Source organism: Pavona decussata, unplaced genomic scaffold (genome assembly GCF_977016875.1).
Source record: "Pavona decussata unplaced genomic scaffold, jaPavDecu1.1 SCAFFOLD_6, whole genome shotgun sequence".
In the NCBI taxonomy this organism is placed as follows: domain Eukaryota; kingdom Metazoa; phylum Cnidaria; class Anthozoa; order Scleractinia; family Agariciidae; genus Pavona; species Pavona decussata.
Window position 1 is genome coordinate 6,311,104 of NW_028145430.1, and position 23,274 is coordinate 6,334,377.

General features: G+C 38.7%; 1 protein-coding gene, 2 long non-coding RNA genes and 1 pseudogene across 3 annotated transcripts in view; 2 read left to right on the plus strand and 2 right to left on the minus strand.

The window, feature by feature from the left end:
* Window positions 1–2,315: 2,315 nt before the first annotated feature.
* Window positions 2,316–3,697, minus strand: LOC146489445 (uncharacterized). The gene is made up of 3 exons (XR_014865050.1): window positions 3,243–3,697; window positions 2,658–2,912; window positions 2,316–2,617 (listed from the first exon to the last, which is right to left on the minus strand). It is a non-coding gene; the product is annotated as an uncharacterized LOC146489445 (long non-coding RNA).
* Window positions 3,698–5,977: 2,280 nt separating this feature from the next.
* LOC146489446 (uncharacterized) overlaps window positions 5,978–23,274 on the minus strand; it is a 125,243-nt gene continuing 107,946 nt past the window's right edge. The window contains exon 5 of the long non-coding RNA XR_014864567.1: window positions 5,978–6,371. This is a non-coding gene — a long non-coding RNA (uncharacterized LOC146489446). The remainder of the gene's footprint in view (window positions 6,372–23,274) is intronic.
* On the plus strand, window positions 6,366–8,033 carry LOC146489447 (uncharacterized). The gene is made up of 2 exons (XM_085108938.1): window positions 6,366–6,789; window positions 7,443–8,033. The coding sequence occupies exons 1-2, from the start codon at window positions 6,541–6,543 to the stop codon at window positions 7,578–7,580; spliced, it is 387 nt and encodes a 128-aa protein (XP_084965064.1). The 5' UTR covers window positions 6,366–6,540; the 3' UTR covers window positions 7,581–8,033.
* LOC146489448 (uncharacterized) lies at window positions 7,594–14,764 on the plus strand (annotated as a pseudogene).

A 23,274-nucleotide genomic window follows, 5' to 3' on the forward strand; every position in this document is an offset into this window, starting at 1 on the left:
CTTTCCATCAAATTCCATGGAAATACATGGAAATTGTGTTCCATGGACCTCCATGGAATTTAATTAGCCCATATAATTCCATGGAAAGTTTTCCATAAAATTCAATGCAGGAACTCCATGGAGCTATTTCCATGGAGCACCCTTTTCTGTTGTTTTTTCCATGGAACTCCATGGAATTCCATGTCTTAATCCCCCATGGTGAGTTATTTGGGCGGTGTGCAATGATGTCAAGTATTTCCAACATAGGGTAAGTTTATTTTATTGAAGATGACACTTCTTCAATTTCAACGACACTGTCATATTCAAGCTCTTGGTATTCCATGTCGCCGTATTCTTCCACGCTTTCTGGTACACCAGTGTCTTCAATTGTCTCATCTTCAGATGTTCTTTCACTACTATTTTCTTGGTCAACGGATCCATCACTTATGTGACCTGTTCCTCTCTCATGTTCATGTTTCACTATCCATTGAAGATGTCAGCTCATGGCTTTACTGCTGTTAGTCACGCATTGCATCATCATAATCTTCCTCCTCATGGACGTTACTGTACATCCTTTCAATATTAGCTTCTTGGTCGTCACCGCCATCGCTTATGTTGTGCCATCTTCGATTTTACTGCAGGCATCCTATAGTAATTAATCAAGAAACTGCTTCCCTCGCAAATTCCAGGACGTCACAATTCATTTGAAGGTGTTCTTCAGGAGACCTTTTCAAATAGCAACACAGGAAGAAGTGGCCCAATTGAAGCTGTATCATTGTCTATTTCTTGGCTTGGAGCATTTCTGGCAGTTGCATTTCCTCCAGTGGTAGTTGGAAGCCCTGTGGTGGAACATGCCCAGTCTCCTTATAGAGGAAAGCACTTCCCACAATTTTCACACTCGAGTGGTAGCACCATTAAGTATGAGATTTGTATTCCACAGCAAAAATGGGCCATGGAAAACCATCAAAAGTATCACAAGCTGAAATACAAACAAGTGTTGACTCAGAGCATTTTGGATGGAGCCACTGTCTGAACTTTTCCCGTTATTGTACAGGTAGAAGAACACAGCAGGTTGAAGTGCCATCAAGATGCTCCTTGATTCTTTACTGAGGAAAAGCCAGCAATGGAACCAAAAGCAGGCGAAATAGCACGGCTCGACTACAAAGTAGCACAGGCCAAAGGAATTTGCATTTAACATTTAACTTTTTTATCCATGCTCTTTTCTGTTAATCAAAGTAACTGGCACAGATAACTTTAGTCACATTTTCTAAGCGCTTGTACATCTTCATCAGTAACAACAATTGCTTTCACATGTAAAAAGATTTTGGTATGAACAATTTCCACCATGGTGACTGTCAGTGCCATACTTGTTCTCTCGAGATTGCACTGCGGTGAATGGGACGAATTCGAGAGCTTAATAAAGGAAACGTGAGATACCAAAAGGAAAACGCAAGAAATTAATGATGTTGATGATATTATTGGCTATTGTTGTGAATCCTCTGAGAGATCGAACTCTTTGGGTCGGACCAAGTACTGATGCCCGGATTGAAATTCATTCTCAGAAAAGAAGTGGTATGAAAACTTCCACTTGTCTAGAGGAACCGTTCTTTACATTGTAAATGAAGTGGAACACGATATTACTGCCACAGATTCCAAATTGCGGAAAGCGGTTCTTGTATTTCAGCAAGTGGCTTGGAAAATTTACGTCACGTTATCCACCACAGAATATCGTTCCGTGGCTAATTTGTTTCGAGCATCACAATCCGTTGTTAGCCTTTGTGTAAAAGAGGTCTGCCAGGCCATCGTTAAAAAGTGAAAATCAAGATAAAATTATAACCATACCGAAAGGGGACGAAAGGGAAACAAATGATGGCAACTTATAAGGAAAAGTGGGGCTTCCCCATGTGTGCGGGAGCCATAGATGAAACTCGTGTCCTGATAAAGGCCCCCTCACAAAATCACACAGTATTATCATGTACGCTTTAGGGGACTCACGGTATTTGTTTAGGGACACTGTAGTTATCTGGCCGGGAAGTGTGCATGAGGCACGTGTGTTGTGGAATTCTGAAATTTATAAACTGGGAAATGATGGTGCCCTCTTTCCTGACATCAAAGAGACCATACTTGACCAGGATAGTCATCTATGTATACTTGGCGATCCAGCATATCCTTGGTTACCTTGGTCGCTGAAGCCATTTCTGGAAAATCAGAACACTCCAAGAAAGCGTCGACGTTTGGACGTTGGAAAAGTCGCTTTCCTAGATTTTCAAAGCGCATTGACATGAAGGGTGAGGGTTTTATTCATCTAGTGGCCGCCTCATGTATATTACATAATAGGGACCTTTAGCATTTGATTTTTTAAGACGACAGCAATGTCTGAGACTGATTAAGACTGGGGTGGAGTCTGCGTCTTACTCACCGAAATAGAAAACCTTTAGCTTTTCGCAACGGCAACGTCTTGATCACTTGAGGGCAAAACCCAAAGGCCTAAAAGATGAACTCATTAAAAAGCACACGGGAATTGCTTTTTTTTTTTTACTTGGTTATGTAAACAACGTCGTTTCAGATACTGAGTTTGTCCTTCTTTATGGTGCCTATCAAATCCAAAAACCCAGATTTTAACCACCAGCAATAAGACCTGTTCGATCTCGATGACATCGATGCAGCCGAATGTAAACAGCGATGCCACTAGCTGCATCCTCCTCTCTATTCTACTTGAATTTTCTTTGAAGCAATTCCCAGCATTCTGTAACTCCTCTCTTATTTTTGATTTGATTTGAAACTGTGGCAAATATCTGATTTAACTTTTCAGCCATTGAATCCCACGCATTCCCCGGCTGACGCTTCCTTTCTTGAAGGAAATTAATACCTCACTGACAATCATTTCTCTGAGCATCAACACGTCGTGTTGGTCGGTCCACTCTATCAGCGCCCTATATAGATAAAGAATAAAACAGGAAAGATGAAAAAATTTATTGCCGCTGTACATTTGAGTTCTGTCAGTGCTGAGCTTTCGTTCTGCAAGGCCGTGAGTTCAGTAAAATTTCAGCAAGCTGCTTGACACCACCGAGCTTTTCTACTCAAAATCATTTTTACTTTGTAGTTATCGTAACGAGGTCAAAATTGTGGAAAGTCATAATACTGTCATGGTTACTCAAAGCCACACCAACTATTCACCTAGAAAGTCATATATCTTCGTAAAACTTGGATTTATCAAGTTATTTTACCAGATTTTGCGTAAACTTACTCGTGAATGACCTTACTTTAATACAAGCTGTTTGCCTTCGTTCGCATTCCCAGCCATGCTGTAGATCTGAAAGTAACACAAACAGTTTAAACCGATTATTTAGCCTAAAAGCAAACTTAAATTTTTAAAATTCCATGTTGCCTAGTTTGTGTTGAAGTTTTCGGAAACGAAACAAGGGTGAACTGGAAGATAACAACTGTATAAAAGAAAAAAATGTACTCATGTTTTGTAGACAAGGTGAACCTTGCTGTTCTCACGTCCGCGCGGAGAGAGGAAGGCTGCTGGTTAAAATGTGAAACGTCTACCGGAAATAAAACTGACTTTCGGTCGCTGTAGCCGTTGCAAAAATCTGAGCTGCTAAAGGTCCCTAATATATCTGAGCTGAGAAGGGATCCTCTGCTCAACGAGATTCACTGCTCAAGACAGGGCCTACCCTCAGCCAGAAAATGGAAATGTGCCATTCAGAATGAATCCCCGAGAGAGGGCTGATGCATCAGATACCAGCAACAGAGGAAGGAAGACAAATTGGTTCAGCAGCTGATGACAATTGAAAGTTAAAATATTTAATGTCGTCTTTTCATTGTTTTTGTATGAGCAACAGTCTTTGATATTGTTGTATACCTTGGACAAATGTAAATTGAGACTGTATTATGAAACTGACTTTTGACAATCCTGTTGCTTTTTCATTAATAACGTTTACCTGCATTGCTCACAATGTTCGGTAACGCTCATAGACATAAGAACAGCAACTACTTTTATTTCAGTGGCGTAAGCAAGAAGACTACAGCCCGCATTATTTTGAAATATCAACAGTGTTCCTTAGAGGTACAACTGTAAGTAGCTTGGGGTTTCATCAAAGCTGCTGCTGCTACCGCTATTGTCAACACTAGATCTGTTACTGGGTGTAGGGAAGCCAAAACCATCATATTGAAAGCTCTGGCTAAAATTTTGACTGAGAAGAAATACCACCATGGGAACTTGGCGAGAGAGTAACTGTAAAACTGACAACTCGAGCTGCCTTTTTTCTTGTCTTCATTCCATTTTCAGTTGCCTTAACTTCAACTGAAATTCCATTTCTCTCTTATGGCGGTCTTCTTCAATCTTCTGCTGCTGTTGCATCTTCATTCCAGTTGCTTCCTTAAAGCTATCACACAACATTCCAAGGGACTTTTCTCACTTATTTAACTTGGCTTTTTTGAAGTACCCAGGGTTGTTGCATCTCTTTTAAGGGCCTTTTTCCTTTTTTGTCCTGGTTCTTTCTCAGGGTCTTTCATTCCTTCTGCACCTTAGTGCTTTGACCTTCACTAGTCTGCTACTTTCAAAGGTCGAATTGCTCTGCAGACATTACAAAAAAAAAAAAAAACAGCATTATGGTTATTAAAAGACAATTAGTAGAAAAAGCAGGTAACAGGTACAGATCCTTGTTAGTGTAACACTGGGACCGAAAAAGGCATTTATGACCGTTAATTATTGTCCTCTGAATAGTTTGACAGTATCATGGCTAAACTAAAGTCTGGCTAAAAAATGCGCTATATCTGACGAATGATAAAGCGTTAAAGTAAAAGGTATTTGAAAGACAATACGGTAATTTATGCACTCATATAATGTGCCACTCAGTTAAATTAGCACCAAAATTAGCTTCATTTCGACAAAGTAGTTGTTAAAGCATTCAGTCGTTCTTATAAATTAAGATGGTTGCCACGCTTTGTTCCCCAACAAGTTGCGGCCTTCCTTGAGTGGCAGACTTAGAGATTGTCAGAGAAACAACTAAAACCTGTAAGGAAGAAAATGGAGAGAGAGAAAAGCAAAATATAGAGCGCCCTTAATGCAAGAGTGTCATCAACAGTTCAATTAAGTCTTCAAAGACAGAGCTGAGGATTTTCTCAACGAGTTTCTGAAATTCCAGAAGATACCAGCCCCCGATTGCATTTAGCAGGAAACATTCAGCAGTAAAAACTGGGAAAAAAATAGCGCCAGTGAAACACAACACAAAACAAAAAACGAACACTTCTTTTGCAAACTGCAAAAGGTGTTCTCATCACTCTCCTGAAGTGCAGGCATTACTCCCTGTGGCGTCTAATCAAGTTTCTGGGGATGGCAAAAGAAAATCCGTTCTTTGTTGGTAGCAAAGAGCAGATCAACCCATGCAAAGCAACGTAGATGGGAGAAGGCTTCCCATTTTAGGTACTTTACTTTCACAGCAGTCTCAGGTAATCCCAAAGTTCATTGGTAGATTTTCAGTTTCTTTCTTCTCCCACACCTAGCTTAAACAGTGGTTGTCTCCACTTTCATGAGATAACAAAACAAAACAAAATGCTATGTTTAATAAGTTCTTTATACGTTCTGTTCGAATGATTTTAACCAATCAATCAATGAATCAATCCAGCCATCCAAGTAAAAGATATTGTGGGAGCTCTGTACGGCAAAGTAGATGCTACATTTCAGAAAGTTTCCAGTACATTGTAAGGCTGTTACGAAACTTCCAGAGCTCCAGATTAGGGAGTTTCCAGCTGAATCAAAAAAAAGAGAAAGAAGCAGCCTACAGAAAATACAACCAGCAAGTAGAGGGCGGGGAGAAGACTTCCATTTTGAAGTACTTTACTTTCAAAGCAGTCCCTGTTAATCCCCAAATTCATTGGAAGATTTAACGGCTTTTAAAAACCGTTGTTGTCTCTACTTTCAAGAGAAATAAAACAAAAAACAGTTTTAAAATGTATGTATAATAAGCTCTTCATTTGTTCTGTTCAGTCAATCAATCAATTGATCAGTTCATCCTACACTCCCTACACTTTAAACAGAATGTTTAATTTCACCTCGACTATCAAGAAAGATTGAAACTGCTGGTATGATGGCTTACTTCACGATCTTCCTTTTTAAATGTTTGGGGGCATAACATGTCCCCTGATAACCGTAGTCCTCCCAAGCATGCATCAAAATCCCCAATGTAATAATATTCACTTTTACAGTTATGATAGAACCAAACACTAAGGGTATGAATTAAAAACCTATGTAAATTCATCTGGGCATAAATTTAAATCATACATTTGACATGACTGTCATAAGTATTCCAGGTGTCTTGAACAGCGGCAGTCCTATTCAGCATGGCAACGTTGGTGTTTTAACTCTTCATTTGAGGCCAAAGAAGCTGCAGTGAGAAAAAAAAAGGGAGATCACATCAGAACATGAAGTGACAGCTGCTAAGAAAAAGAAGTGTCGTTTGGGTACTATCGAGGCTGTGACTAGAGGTGGACACATATGAATATGGGACAAAGATAAACTGGTCTGAGCTGGCAAGAAAATATAAAATTACAAACATGCAGGGGCAAGTTGCTAAGAATGGTGGTCAAATTGCTCAAGAATGGCTTATTTCCGAAGGTGTCAACCTACACCAATTTAAACGCCCATCTACAGCTGACCGACAGCCACGAAGGAGGAAACTGAAAGGACTGGGTGGTGAAATAAGCCTCCCCACGCCAGAAACCACTGACAAGATAAAGGAGCAACTCCAGCTCAAGATTCTGAAGGGCAAATTTACGGTTAGGGAGGTCACAGTTCCACGGGAGGTGAGCATGTAGTAAATGGCTTCCTCCTCCATGAAACATGTTCAATGAACCACAACCTAACAGTCATAAATACATGTAAATGAAAGAAAGAAAAGAAACAAGTTCACCTACCATTTTTTGTTTTTCAGAAAATGGAAGCAAATAGCTACATGTATATGTCCCTTAAACAAGTAAGTTTTTTTGGTTTTCAAAAAAGTTAAAATGATTAAATGAAGTCTGACACCAAAATGTATATGTAAGGAACTTAAACAGATTTAACAAGTGTACATCTCTCTTCCATGTCAATTTTGAAAACAAGGGAATCATTAATGACATTTTTGTGCCTTTGTGTGGAAAATAAAAATAAATAAAGTGCACTGGACTGTAATTAATTTATGAAGTTTTAATGAGAATTTGCAACTATGAGTAAACATTGTGCAATTCTACAATGTGGAAGGTTTTTTTGTTTGCACCACCCCCACCTGAGAGATTCCAGGTTAGCTTCATACCTTAGACCCCTCCCCCCAGGAATTTCCTAAGACCTTCCATGGGGTGGGACTGGATTCGAAATGCAACTGCACGATGAATAATATGAAAGTGATGAAATTTTATTGGTTTTGTTCCTTTCAACAACCACCAAGACAATATTACTGTCCTTCTTATCTTACATGTAGTATGAAAAGCTGATCATTGGCACAGATGGCCAACTAAGAACAACAACATTTGTTGTGGAAGGACGAAAGCAACCACTGGAAGAAACAAGGAAGGAAAGTGGAAATGCATTAAGATTTCAGGAGGATCAAGCCCGATGAATACTTTTCAGAAATGTCCAGGGAAGAAATGACCAGGCAGCTGAAGACGTTTAATGAGTATAATGATGATGATGGTGATAATGAGTATAGGATGGCCTCACTAAGATGAAAAAGAGATTGCTACAAATTTCAAGGAAAAGACACCTTCAAATCTGGAACGACCATTCCACCCTAGCAAACACTGGCCACATAAAATTTATAGTCAACTGCCTATATGACCCTGCAATTTCAATGACAAATGAAGAGTACAAGTAAGCCACAGGCAAGAGTATCAATGTACAAAGGGAAGTAGAAAAGCCGCAGGTCTACATTGTAGCAAGGAGCTGGGGCTGAGATATAGAGCAACTTGCCTACATAGAAACACGCCTTTGCTGTCTGCAACACCCACAAAGAAATCTAACAACCACTCATAGTAACGAAATAGAGGATATCACAAGGTTTTTCCACGGAGATTCACCCTCCCGATCATTTGAAAGTGGTCAGTAGAAAGGAAGGCACTACTACTGCTCTGGCTGTGGAGCACGACTGTTTCGGTTGTGGACATGTCTCTCTTAAAGACAGACAAGACATACAATCCTGGCCAGAACTTTGGGGACACCTGGCCTCTTTTTACTTAAAATCATGAAAATTCTTTTCCCCCCTTCCCCCTAAACAATGTTGAGAGTCAGGAGTCAGACATGGCTCGAAAATCTTGTACATTTTCTCAACTTCAACATTGTGTAGGGGAGGGGAGCGGGGGAAATAAGTTTTTGAGATTCTTTTTGGGACCTTAAAGGGCCACCGACAACCACAAGTCTTTGCGGGCGTGCAAGCTATTGGCGCCGTTTTCTGTAATACAGAAATTACAGTTTCTTGAAAAGTCAAATCCCATCACCTCACATCGTCGTGTTTTGGACGCCCAGTAGCTTCAAACTGTAAATATTTTCTTTAATGTTTAAATATTATATTTTCATTGTTATTTGGGTGTTGTGTTCGTGTTAAAAGCGAAATGAAGACTGCGAAGAAAGGTCGTCCGCCGTGGAAGGAAAACCGCCATGTTATTTGGCTCACAACTTCAACCTTTAGATTATGGAATGAAAGGAAGAAGACGTTTGGATTCAAAAACGAATCGAACAGCGAATCTGCAGAAGTTCTTCTTCATGGGGCGATGTTCAAAACCACAAGTTCAGAGGAAAGAAGCTATGGTCTTCGAAGGAAACGAGTCCCTTCACCAAGCATTAGCCCAATTCCGTGAAAGTCATGGATTTCTTTATTCACTTGTCAATTCTTTCTTTGACATTGAAGCTTTAATAGATCAGCGGATTTATTCATCTATGAAAGTCGTACAAGCATTAACTTGTGTATGTTTATTACAATAGGTAAGAAGCCTTTGTTTGTCTCAATGCCGAAGGACACTGTTTGCACACGCTCTCAACTCAAGCAACATCAAGAAAATGCCTCAAACGATGATAGGTATACAAGCTAGTAGTGTCCTCTTTGTCGTCAATTGTAATTGCCGGGTTGTATTGCCCCTAACCTTTCTATTTTTCATGTTGTCTTATATGATCATGATACACTGCACGAAAAAACGTTTTTGCGCACATCAAATGTGTGGTCAAAGATTGTCAAAGGCCGCCTTTGATTACCTTTGATTCGAATCAAAGGTGGCAAAGGCCGCATCTGATTCACGGTGGAGTCAAATTTGTTTCGAATCAAAGATATCATATATTTGATCCACCTTTGATGTGCGTCATAGACGGAGTCAAAGTTGTTTGATTTCAATTTGACGCGCGTCAAAGGTATGGTCAAAGTTGTTAATACATTAGAACTCACTTTTGATTCGAGTCAAAGGTATATGCAAAGGCGTCACATATTTGATGCACATCAAATGTGTTGTCAAAAATGTTATTATATTTGACCTCATCTTTGATACGGATCAAAAAAAGAGCAAATCCATTTTTTCGTGCAGTGATAGGACAAGATGAATCAATGGACTTGTCTCGTTATGAATAATCATGTACCTTGACATACAGCAACTACAGAACCAGATTATGAGATTTTTTTGTTTTTGCCTGTTCAAGGCCTAGACAAAAGGCGGTTGTTCAACTGTTAAAGTCAGTTGGTGATACTCATTTCTCAGGGAGCCCTGCGAAGGATGACACGGCGTCGCAGTTGTCTGAGAGTACCCATGGTAGTGTCCATGATAGGTATGTCTACTTGCAGTGAGTTTTCAGCAAATATATGGTCATTATGATCAAGCACTTTGCACCTCTTATGTTCTCAGTTATGCAGGAGGAGGACATGGTTGAATAGTGACGTATACAAAATTACAACAGTTCAACTTAATTTCCTGTTTGCCTTTGCATAGTGATGTGTTCCTTACACGAAAACCATAATACTGCATGGCAAGTTACCTTAAAACCCTTTGTGCACCCTTTTGTCTTGCCACAAATTTGAATACGAGTTTGCAAGTTTGCCTCTGGGAAACACATCAGACTGCAGTTTTCGTGAAGTTCACTGAGTAAAGAATCTACTCTCTTTAATACAGGTTTTTGTTTAAAGGCATGAACGTTTGCTGTTATAGTAGGTGGTTTCACTAAGTTATTTATATTGATTAGAATGTTTATATACAGGACATCACTGTGCAACCAGACGAAGCCTAGGAGGCCCGTGCATGTTTACACCAGTACTCAAAGCAGACAGACACGCAAGCGTAAGCCGACAGATATAACCGAAAACCAGAAAATCTGCTGCCAAAAAGAATGCCTGAAAAAACAGACAGATATAACCGAAGACCAGAAAATCTGCTGCCAAAAAGAATGCCTGAAAAAACTTTTAAGCGACCAAGATATCAAAGAGACAAGGGAAAAGTTCTTCAAAAGAGGACTCATAAAGCAAGGAAAGTGGCTGACGAACTTCTTTGAAATAAGCCAGAGAGCCGCAAACCAACATTTGACTTCTTTGTCAAGCCCAAGAAAGTATGCCAAAAGGCATGGCTTTTGAGTCACGGGATTACAAATGGAAGGAATTGCTCAACTGTTAAGCCCCAGCGCAACAAACTCCCTCTAATGTGTTAATAAACACAATTTTGTGGTAATAAATATAGCATAATCTCTGCAAGGTTGAGTCTGAGAGCACCTGAATGTTTTGAACAAAACTTATTACACTAAGTAAGAGATTGATCATAAATTGAGGGTTCGGGATAATAGGTACAATGGTTGTGGTTATAGAAAAGCTTACAAGGTGTTGTATACTTTGCAACATTTGATTACATGATCGTTCTTTAACTTGCTAACGGATATAGGAAACAAACTTTTGGGCTTATTATATTATCAAATATACGATGATTTAGAAAAGTGAGCTTACTTTTCAATAACTCATTTGACAAATGACCCCGCATGTGAATTTCTCCTCTTGACTTATCTAGGTTTCACAACTGGACCATAAAGCGGCTTACTAGCCTATGCATGCCAGAAAATGCATGACATTTGAATCGCAGTGGCACGCAGATGCAGAGCTATAGTTTGGTGAATTGGTTGATGCCTTGGCAAATAGAATACTTGATTTACATCGAACGGAGCTGCCGGCTTGCCTTACCTTTACAAGAATTTACAATATGTACAAGGAGTCTGTCCAGAATCCTCTTAAATCATCCACTTTCAAAGGACGAGGAAGGACAAGTTTCAGGACGTAATTATTCCCAAGGTTAGTGCAAGAATGTTTAAGTCGGAAAACAACTGTGCGCTAATTTCTATTATCGTTTAATAGAAAGAAAAGGGACATTTTTTACATTTATAACCGAGATGACAAAGTAATTTGGCACTGGTAGAGATTCAAGTGCTGACATTTCGGGTGTCTTTCCCTCATCAGCTGTTCCCTTCAACGGAGCGATAATGGTGGAAATATCAGCACTTGAATCTATTAATCAACTCAGTTAATAAAACCGTTCCTGACTGACAGAATGAAAAACTGACCATTACTGATTGAATAATTCAAGAATTCATTTATCGTTTACTTGTTGGTTTGTGTATCAATATCTTCTTTTATTTTTATTCATTTTCAACAGATAAATCGATTTACCAAATGTGGAGTGCTTGATAACAGAGCACATGGGGCACCAATGGATTTAGAAAAGCGAATGACATGGACTCAAAGGAAGCAGCTCCATATGGAACAGCAAGCATAAGTAATCTGTAAAAGACAAATACATTTTGCTGAGCGTCGCATCACAAAAACATTTGTTTCCATTTTATTACATGCAATTAAACAATATTGGTTTTGTCAAAGAAAGATAATTTGCTTTAAGTGTCTTTTTCTTTTTTTCATTTTTGTAGCGGTGAAAGAAAGAAATATTATAAACACCAGAAGAAAGCAGAAAAGCAACCGATAAATATTTGTCACTTATCATAGACCGAATGGATTACAGTAAAATCCATCTACCACACTGGATTCAGAAGTCAAAGGCATGTCGAACTTGAGCCAGTCAGGATAATTGATCCCAACATCATGATTATATCTTGCAGATTTCTGGGCACATAGTTACTTCATCTAACACCGGAAAATGCAGACTGGATGTTTTGTCTTTCTTACAATGTTACTTTCGTTGGTTCATAGTTAGAAGGGGAGTGCAATAGATTTACGAAGTACATGTAACGGGAGTCATTTCACATGGACACAAAAAACCCTGGTGCTTATCGATTTTATGAGGTGGCCACAAGACTGCAACCCAACAATCAACTGCCCCATTAAGATGCTTTAGACATCTCACACAAACAACAGGTAAATGTCTTGGTGCGATCAGTAGCTTGCGTAGCTGACAGTTTTGGTGGGCGGGAAATCCTGGCCTAAACAAGTGGTGCAGCTGCGAGGGAAATGAAGAGGGAACCACGACAGTCGCGGCGTCAATGAGCAGCTTCGCCGCGAGAAACCGCCTGCCCGGATTCCAGTCATGTTTGACTGGCACCCCGAAAATTTACATATTTGAGAACCTTTCGATGTCCAATTAACCCAACCAATCAGATGGCAGATGGTAAATTGTAACCTTCTTGGCTGGCTATCAAAACATTCTGAAAATTCGGCGTTTTTTTCGATGGCGGTGAAGGCTGACACTCCAAAAAGGCCTGTCAAGGGAGAAAAGCTTTCCAGTTCTTGAGGCACAACAACAAGTGTCAATGATAACTGTAGATTGTGCTCTTGCCAGCGGAAGATTAAATACAGGTAATTTCAGAAGACTTCCTATACCTCTACCTAAAACCTTTTTCTGTAAAGACTTCGAACTGCGAAGGATGTCAAAATGTGACTTTAGCAGAACTTTCCTCAAGGATGAGATTGAAAATAGACCGATCAGACATGTTTTCTGATCATATATGCCATGCCTGTGGAAGGAAAATAAGGAATGCATTCGAACTTTATAATTTTATCCACTAGAAGCTGAGAAGGTAGCCACCACGATGGAAGGTGATGGTGATTCAGGGAGATAACAGCGACTCTTACCAACTACCGTTTCTTCACCAGACAGAAGTCCTCTAGCAAAAAAAAGGACGCAAAACTTTAGAACAAAGCACAGGAGCAAAGAAATCGCTCACATTTAATATGGCAATAATGGAGGCAAGTGCGACTCTTCTATGTGTGTTCAAGCCGAAATAAAAGTTTTGCCCCCCGGGTATGTCTTTAAGAGAACACCATTTTCTCTATGAAATGACGGTGCTTGCTGTAAATTTTCTGTTAGCACTGGAGTTTCTTCTTATTGAATGCCATTTATGATTTGGAGGATTTGCTCGATAGTCAATGAGCTAAGCCATGTGCTTAAACATCGCTTGTTTTGTACTTTGATCTCAAAAGGTCATTTTATCTATACTGGACCTCTTGTTGTTTCTGTTTAGGGACTGTCATTCTTATGCCGTTTGCGGCATTTTGTTCAGGCTTGGTATGGCTTATTTCGATGTGTCCGGTGACAGTATAGCTTCTCATTTTATCTTTGAAAGGATAGGATTTTAACCCTGTAGTTATCATTATCTCACAACCTTTGTACTGCCGGGCCCTGCTATTTGCTTTTGTGAACAAGAGAGCAGAATAGATATACATTAGTGTTGCATGCATCTACTTTTTTTGACATCTATTCCGTGCACAACCTTTGTGAAGAAAATGTAAATTTGGATGCCATGTGCCTTTGTTTCAGAAAAACCGTTTAGCACTGCTTTATTTACAACTGGACAACTGTTATCGTGACTGCAAAAACATCCACATTTTGGGTTTTTGTGCTCTACTGGTCAAAGCTGGAGTTTTGAAAAAAGTTAGTGGCAATTGATTCCTTATAGTTGATATAGTTTTCTAAGAGCTTCTTGCCCCCCAAAGTTAGTGCTTACTACGTGACACCACTTACTTAGTATCCTTTTTTTCACTGGTGCGGCTGTCATATTTGATGGTAGGGCATACCCATGAGGATATTGATCAGGTTATTGTAATCTGCTAGAATTTGTACACTGCCCATTGGGATTGGGTGGAAACACACCGATAAAAATATTGGAAAAACGTTACTACAGTTATTATGCTTTCCTTCAAAACAAACAAACAAACGGAAACAAAACAGCCATAGAAATACTGCCTTCGGCCACATTACGCTTCCCAATGCATTTTTGCAACCAGTTTGTTCAATCTTTGTTTTGTCAGATGTTGAACTGAATTTCAGTTGCACTAGCCAAATCGGGTGCTGTAACTCTGGAGGACCTTGTAGAAGTTATTTGGGCTGCATACAACCCAACATCTGTTACATGTGTTGTTGAGGATGTATATGACTTCAAGGCTAGGCTTTGCCCTAACACAGCTACCATGCAGCGCCATTCTCATCCACACGCTTTTCATTTCAAACTAAACGAACACGGTGATGTTGAGATGTCATACTGACCCTTGGCAACGTCAGGCAGGAAAGAAAGGTTTCCAAAGGAGGGGTCGTTCATCATTTTGAGGAAATTACCTCCGGGTAAGCCAGCAGTGCAAAAACCCTCAAGAAATGCCCCATCGTTAAGGTCATTTAAGATTCTGTACAAAATCTGAGGGTGCGGATGTCAACCTCCCAGCTTGAATGGTGGGAAAAATTGGCAGCTGACGAAGAAGTAAAAGTAGAACAATGGGAATCCCTCTCTCCAGAAGACTATAAGAAAGCCGCCAAAACCTGCGCAAAAAATAATTCTCCATGGACAACCTAAATAACGGCTCGCGAGCAACCACTTTGAAAAGTTCGACGACTTAAAATACTGTGGTTAATGCCAGTGTTAAACGTATGTGACGGAGGTTGAAATTGCCTCAAATCTAAAAGTAAAAACATATCAAGAGATGGAAATACTAAGGGTCACCATTGACTAGAACATGGACCACAAACTGTGACAAGAGAGCAAAAAAATGGTAAGGTGAACTTGTTATCTTTCTCAAGAGTACATAGTGTAAAGAATTAAATGTGGTTTTTGCATAACAACGTAATTCTGTAAACACAGTCTATATTCTGTGCAGCAAATTAAAATTTTGATGATCTCCTGTATACAATACTCGACTGAGAACACCTGATTAACCTTGGCCTCTATCAACAGGGCCAATAACCTTAACTGGCAAATGAACCACTGCCAAGGTAACTACCCCTTAGTGACATGGAATAAACGTATAACTTGCAGCAAGCATGATTCCATGTATTCTGCTTTAGGTTTTTTTAGTTAACATCTCCCAGCTATCTCTGGACGACAGAAGATGTGTATGGTATGTGGTTTGTCGGATGGGCATAGACTTATTGACTGCCATTATAGACGCAAGTTTGTGGTAATTCGGTCAATATATGTGAATGCCTTGACTCCAACCTTGTTAGCGGCCTTTTAGATTTAGAGACTCCAGTAAAGGATGGTAGGAAGAAACACAAAATAACAAAAATTACAATTTTAATTCAAAATCGTGATCACATTGTTTTGGCTATGCCCAGAGATAAATTCCTCTATAACTTATGAAGTTAAGGGATAAAGAATTGCGCTAAAATATAAGTAAGAACTGGAATGGGTTTTTTGTTTTACCTTGCAAATGTTCAAAACCAACTTGCATGCCGCAGTTGATTACCTTCTAGTGTAAAATTAGACAGCACTGTACACCTGCATTTTGGTGAGATGGTGTAATTACCTTAATTCTTCCCGGATTTTGCTGACGCGTTGGAAGTTTACTTTTCTGAGGTGAAGTTCTCTTATTGTGGCTAACGGTCAGAATGTTGGAGCTGGTGAAGCAAACATGGGACTTTCGTACTTGGAATGGTTAGTATCAACTGTTTTGTGGTCAATGACTTCGAATCTGTTCAGTCCTTTTGAAACATTTTTTACACACTGCACTCGTTTATCAGGGTCTTGGGGAAACAAGTCTACATGTCCAAATTTCTCCTGCTTTTCAGGATACCTTGAGTCATTGTCACAACCGCTTATGCAGCAACAATATGCCGGCATTCGATATCCTTTAGTCACCCGTGATTTCTTGTTCTTTTGACCTTTCCTTGATTGTCAACTTTTCAGTAGCAATCCAAAGGTACGCTAACAATTTTTATTTGCTTGAAACAAAAACAATATGCTCAAACCAAAACTTAATTATCCAAAATGACCCTTGTGTTGAAAGTACCTGTCAACCATGGTGGCCATAATCTTTTCCCTTGTCCTGATCTCCCACAATCGACTTTGAACTGTAAAGGGATCTATTAGATAATGTGGCCATTTGAACGGCTGAATATTAGGGTCCAAATTTCAAATCAATCAGTCACATCCCCAGAACTCTCGCTCTTTCTCATTGCTCACCAGCAGATAATTGTACCCTAGAAACAAGAATGACCGTTTTCACATGAGACAAAGAGCCTGGTATTCTTTCTAGATGGATATAGTGCATATACAGAAAAAATCCATACCCACCTCATGGTAAAAGTCCTTGGCGGGAGGGGGGGGAGTCTTAAAATCCAACATTTTAGAAGCAAAGTATGAAGCTTAACTGGTTTTCCTGGGAGGGGGGGGGGGGTATGGATATTTTTGCAACTGCACAATCTGTCTCAATGTGAAAAGGGGATGGTGGCAGTTTTAGAGGGACAATCCGTCTGATTTCTATCTCTTTCAGTAGTTCTTGTTTTGAAGGAAGACCAAGCGCTTGTTTCAACTCATTCTTCGTTAAAATTACGTTGTTTTTTATATGCTTCTTTTTCGCAATTTCAACAAGCGAAGAATGAGCAGGTTGCACAATGATTTCATCGCTTTGTTTGATTAATTCAATAAAATCATTCGTTGTCTCTTTGGCGAGAAACAAATCAAAGATGCCTTTTCCTCTTACTTTCAGTTTCAAATCGAGAAAATCGTTTTCCATTTTAAATAAATATTTTTAAATTTTTTTTAAAAGATTTTTAGGAAACGTGTTTCACAACATTTTCAGAGGCAACCTCTGAAAACTTCCTTTCTTGTGGTCAATTCAAATATTGCCTCAGGGCTTTCGAGAAAATCAAAAGTAAAAACTTCTGGTGCTAACCGACGAAAAATAGTATCAAGGGTTTTGTCCGATTACATCATGTTAAAACCACTTGATTGGTCATCCTTAGAAAGGAAAACTCCCTTTTTATTCTATAAAAACAGCAATAAACACAGTTTCACATCAATTTTAAAAGGACTGATGATGAGGAAATGTGTTGGGATGACACTTGTGGTACTGGTGAATTGCTTGGCGTTGCGACAAATTTAACTATCTCAGACGAACAAGAAGCAATACTGAGGGAATATATTAACTACCACGATGAAATGAAAACATTTCTCGAAACCTGTCTTGATAAAGGACAAAAAGAAGATGAAATCGAGGCAAGTGTTTAATTCAAAGAAAACAAACCAAGTAAACCTAAAGCGAGTCTTGGAAACTTGTTTGGGCACAGAAGTCGGAGACACCATCAAAGTGCGGAAGAAATGCATGAATTTTTGAAATCAAGAATCATAAATCAGCAACTTCAAGAAGCAGAGACCGCTTTTAACTCTTCTGTTAACCAAAGCTGGGAATAAATTTCTGTTCAAATAGAAAAACACATACTCTCTGGTAAACATAAAAAAGTCAAGCTCTTGTTGCAGACATCAATCTTGGTCTACTCTTGGAAAGTGGATCACAAATTTATCACAGGTAAAAAATTATCAAGCATGTGACTGGAACTTTTGACAAGTGGATTACAAATAACACAGACATTTCTGTTCGTCATGCAAGAAGACTTAGAGCTTTGGCAAAGGATTTACAACCCTTTCCAACAACAGAGGTGTGCAACAAACTCTCAAATATTCTCAAAGTTCTTGAAATTCCTGAGTTTCAAACCTTTTGGTCACAAACAACTTGAAACTTTTTTTATCGTTGCCAAGAAAACAATGCCTCAATCTCTCGCAAAATCGAGTCAAACTTACAGAAATGAATCCATCCTTCAAAGCTTTTGAAATCAAACGACTCAAATATCTCTAATGGCCAACAACCTAACTATAAAACATCTACATATAAACAACAATAAAATTGAAGATTCATATCATAACCTTCAAAATATGGAATAAAATTTGGGCAAATCATTTTTTTTGGATATGAAGCAAATATGTATTACCACCTGAACGATTTTTGTCAATGTCATCAAGTTTCATGGCGCAAAATTTTTTTGAATTTTCTGACTGAACGTGGAAAAGACACCGAATGTTCAATGAAGTTTTTTGTGACAATGACGACAAAATTGCCGATATAAGTGGGTTAGGATTAGTTTTATCTGCTGTGTGTTGTGTACAGTTCTAGCAACAAAAACCATGAGAAAAAGCGGATTTCCATCCACCAAATTCCCTTCTACGGTGATACAAGATCGGAAGCCATGAGAAGGAGAGGAAAATGGATTTCATTCGTCAATGGAAGTTGAAAACACTGGACGCAGCGCAAGTATTTGCTGATGTGGTTGATGCGTCACAAAGAAGATTTTATTCGCAAGTATTCTTTTATCCAACAGTGCTACCAGAAGTAACTGAAGCATGATGAAATTGGTGTTGTACCTGTTCCTCGATTTTATCAACTGAAAGTTGAGCAAGAATATTAAACTAGAGTTCGTCGTTTGCATCGCCGTTTGGTTATATTTATCTCACTTCTCAAAGTTGAATTATGTGCACTTGATCAAAAGTTTTCACACTTAATGTTCTGCTTTACATTAACCTTAACTCATGAAAGTTCAGTATGTGTAACAGTACATTTTAATTCTCACATAAGCATTACATTTGACTTCATCCATGTGGTTTTATGAAAATCTAAGGTAAAGGTCCTCCAGCTCAGTTTTGCTTAGAATAAATAAGAGAGTGTGGAACTATACATTTTTTTTAATTGGAATTTTTTGCGTATCAAGAATTGCAGTCATCTTTTTTCAGCGGATTAGCCAATTCCAGACATTACAGGAAAGCCTTTAGTTGAAGGCATCCTTGCAACCAGTCCTTACATAAGTAGTACATAATGTTGGAGTTCTTATAGAACTAAAGGACGACTTTGAAATTGTGAGGGATAATGCTCTTTTTCAAGAGATAAACTATTTGCTAGAGAACAGCGAGCTTGACATGCAAAGTCAAGCTCCCTCACTTTCTCTTTCGCTGCTTCAGAAAGGGATTGAATTAAAGTCAGACAACACATCGCTGATATCATTCATTTTTTGGAATGAAATGCAGTGAGAACACAGTTATGTTTCATATCTACTTTTTCATGATAAACGTTTGTTACAGGTTTTGACAAAGAAAATTTTGGAAAGACAGCGCACTGCAGAAAAAGAAAAGAGTAATAACAGGACTGATAGTGCCACATCCAAAGCAGCAGTCGGTAGGTTCTAAATCCTACGTTTAAAGCTGATGTAAACATTTAGACAATTAGACAGTCAAATATTAAAAAATCAAACATCGTAGGTTTTTCCTTTTAGGCCATTAAACAAGAAAGGTGCTATTACATATAGTTACATAAATAATATGCACATGTTAAATTGCAGAAATTGCATTTGTAGCAAATGAGTAAACAGCATTTATTGTGCAATTTAATAGTCCTGCAGATCTAGAGGACAGCCTGCATTTGCATTTTCTTGGTAGTACCAGGAAGAAGTTAATCGTGTTACTTGATGTCACTTGTGGATATTTAAATTACAATGTATGAGTAACACAGATAACAAAGAAGGCAACAATCGGGTTCTAGTGAAAAAGAAGTAATGATCAAATCACTATTTTCTACCTAGAGGATGAAAGTCAAAAGGAAAACAAAGTGAAGCATGTTATCTCATCTGACAGGAGCAGTGATGATGTTAACACATCTGAGACTTTAGGAAAATGTAAGACAGGAAACATAATGATTTTGTAACACTTCTCCTTGTGAACTAGTTTTTCTTGTTATGAACACTTAATAAATTATACTTTACATTTCACTTTTTGCATGACTGTACCACTTATTTCAAGTTGTCTTATTTTTTATGTGTAGGGATTCTTAGCCCTTCTTCAAGTAGGAAGTATAAGGTGAGGTCTCATTTGAGTCTATAATGGGACATTTCAATGGGCATCCATGGCGATTTATAAAAACTAGAAATTCGAGTTACTGGGGTAAATTTTGATCAAGGGAAACAAAATTTAGTTCGAGTAAGCAGGATGACTAAAAAGTTGGGTCAAATTCAAGGGAATCGAGATTCAGTTAGAGTTAGCGGGGGAGTTCAAGTTATCCGAGTTCGAGTTACCAGGGTTCTACTATATGCTAAACTAATGTTAAATTAGCGCCCTTTTACACTGACGTAACCTTAAAATCACTTTTTTTTTACAGGAATGTTGCAATTACTGTTCCAAAGAATTATTCTCACTAAAGGAAGCCATGAGTGACATGGCAGAAGAAATCCAAACTTTGAAAAAACAAGTTAAAAAACTGAAATGAACTTCTGGCAATGTTAATTTGGCAGCTCTGCCACAGCTGGAATCGTCTTCAGTAGAAAAGGAGTGTAGAGAATTAGTCTCCAACGCCACCTCTGTTTTTAATACTGTAAATATCCTGTTGCGGAAGCTGTTTACAGTAGAGGAAATCATTTCTCATTCAGTTTCTGGCAAGGCTGCAAACTCCAAAACTGCTGCAAAGCCAAAATTGGATATTGCAAAGATGGAGCTTTTAAGGAGCATTGTCTTAGAGGTACACAAGGAGGTCACTGGGCCTCAAATTACACAAAAAATTCAGGAAGTGCAAAAATCAATTTCAAAGAAAACAAGAATCACAGTAGAATGCCATCATGCATGTCAATAATAAACCTTCAAAAAAAGGAAAGAAAGAAATGAACAATACAAAGTGAATAATACTTTTAGTGGGTAAAATCACATGTGATCCGTTAAGAGCACTAAAGAAATTATCTGGGTAGATTGATAGATGTCAGTCAATTTCACTTGCACTTTCAAGACTCATTGTTAAAAGAAAGATATCCATCAGAAACACAATAGGGACTTTAAGCAAGGGCTACGAAAGTGTCTAGTACGGTGACCGAAAGTAATATATTTTCCCGCCACGCGTAAATGGCCTGGTTTCTAGCCGTAGTGCCCTTTCCGAATACATAGGAGATCATGGCGGGCCGTAGTGGAAAGTACGTAAGTACTTTGTTATACTTTAGATGCTTAATACGTCAATGTTTGAACCTAAATGACAAGAAATAGGCATTTTATCCTTTTCTGGTCGTCCTTGGTGATTTCTTAAAAGTTATTTGTCAATTTTGAGATCAAAATTCGGTGGCAGGCGCGAACCCCAAACAACGTGTCTTGACGAGCTAAAGCTTTATCAGCTTTCACCTGTTCACCATAGCTTGCACGTTTTTTCTCTGAGTTTTCACCATTCTTGGCACGGCTTTTCACATGTCTTTTTCCAAAATGGAGGTACTTTAACTATTTGCACTCATATATCAGCATTTAAACGAGAAAAGCGAATGAGAAGATCAAGTTCGATATTTGTTTACGCTAAGCCTGTAAACACCTGGATTTCCATTTTTACCATGTAAACAGCACCCTATCGGGTTTAAACATAGCCCGAATTACAAATGTAAAGTTTGTTTAGGGATGCAAGACTTTCGCAACTTTTTAATTTTACATTAATATTATGCTTTTATATTATTATTTTCACGGCCCAGTCAGTTGGACAAAGGGTTGTCAACTACATGCGTAAAAAATTCAAGACCATAGATGAGGCAGAGGAAGCATTTGGTTTGACTCTAGAGTTCTATTTAGAAAGTGAAAGTGGCAAGGAAAATGCACCCGCAGTGGAAACGGAAAAAGAACAACGTCAAGAGTCTCTTGATGGGATTCCAGATAAAGTGATGATGCTTATTGCAAAATTGACTACTAACCAACTGTCAGCGCTTGTGTTACTTATCATTAATCATCTGGCTGTTCCTGATATGCATTGCACTTTAAAGAAAGTTTTACCCTTGGTTCTTCCCAGCATGTGTTTCAGATGTAGTTGAATTGCTGACATCACTGTCTACAATAGCATCAGTAGAAGCACTTGGCACTGTTGCAGACCATCTTGCATGCTGTTTATTTTCCAAGTCAGGCCTTTCAGGGAATATGAAGGGATTTCTGGACACTGCATGCAGGGCAATGTGTGAACTGGAAACTCATGGAAGACCCAATGTGGTGTATTTATCATGTAGATGTCTTGTTGAGAAGAAAGTTGATGGGAAAACACCTCTCTTGCCTATAGACCGTATGCCATTTGGCCTGATACAGTATCAACTGGAATTCTTCAATGCTACACATATTTGTCAGGTGCACTTACCGTCTTTGTATTGAGCAATTTATATTGCTGGGGCCATTTTGATTATTACTTGAAGTGTTTTTAAGCTTTAAACTTCGCAAAAGGGGAAAAGTTGTTATACTATTTTTTTTCAACTTTACACTTATTTATTAATAGCAAATGTTATTTAAATGTGTAATGCGTTTTTTGTAAAACTGTTTTATTTTTCTCCCACACATTTCATGCGACTATAAACGTACACTTCACCAGGAAGTTTTCACCAAAAGATTGAACTAGGGAGCACCACATGCATCTGCTGACTCATATAGTTGTAAAACTGCTTATTTTCTCCTATCTGCTTCATGTGACTAATGCACTTGTCTGAAACTGATCACAAATATTTTCATTGATAACTTAACCTTTATATCGTATCATTGTTGTTTTTCAGATTTCTGATCCTGAAGATTTTAGAATGTGGCAAGAAACGATAGAGGCTGAGTTTGGTGGTGGCAAGTTCAAACGAGTGTTTAGGGGACCAATGTGGAGCTGTTGTGAGCAAGCAGACATTGGAATTCCCCAAAAGGTAGTCATCAGTTGTTGTTGTTAAATGAATGTTGGCCGTTATTCTGTAAGTACTATGTTATGATAAAAACTGCAGCCAAAATTGTCAACTAATGTAATATGAGTATTTACCCACAATTAGCCAAAAGCCATTAAATGTGTACGGTTTGGCAACAATTATTAAAGAAAACCTGGTGGTTATACTGTGTGGGTGTATACATCGCATGTTTTTATTCCCCTTACAGGCTAAGGTAAATGTTGCTTGCATCAGTACAAGGACTCAAAATAAGAGAAACCAACAGTCCACATTTACTGGAAAGCCTAAGTTCAGGTAAAAACGTTTTGTTTAGCAAGCTCTATTCACAGTGCAGGCCGGCTGGGGACGCAA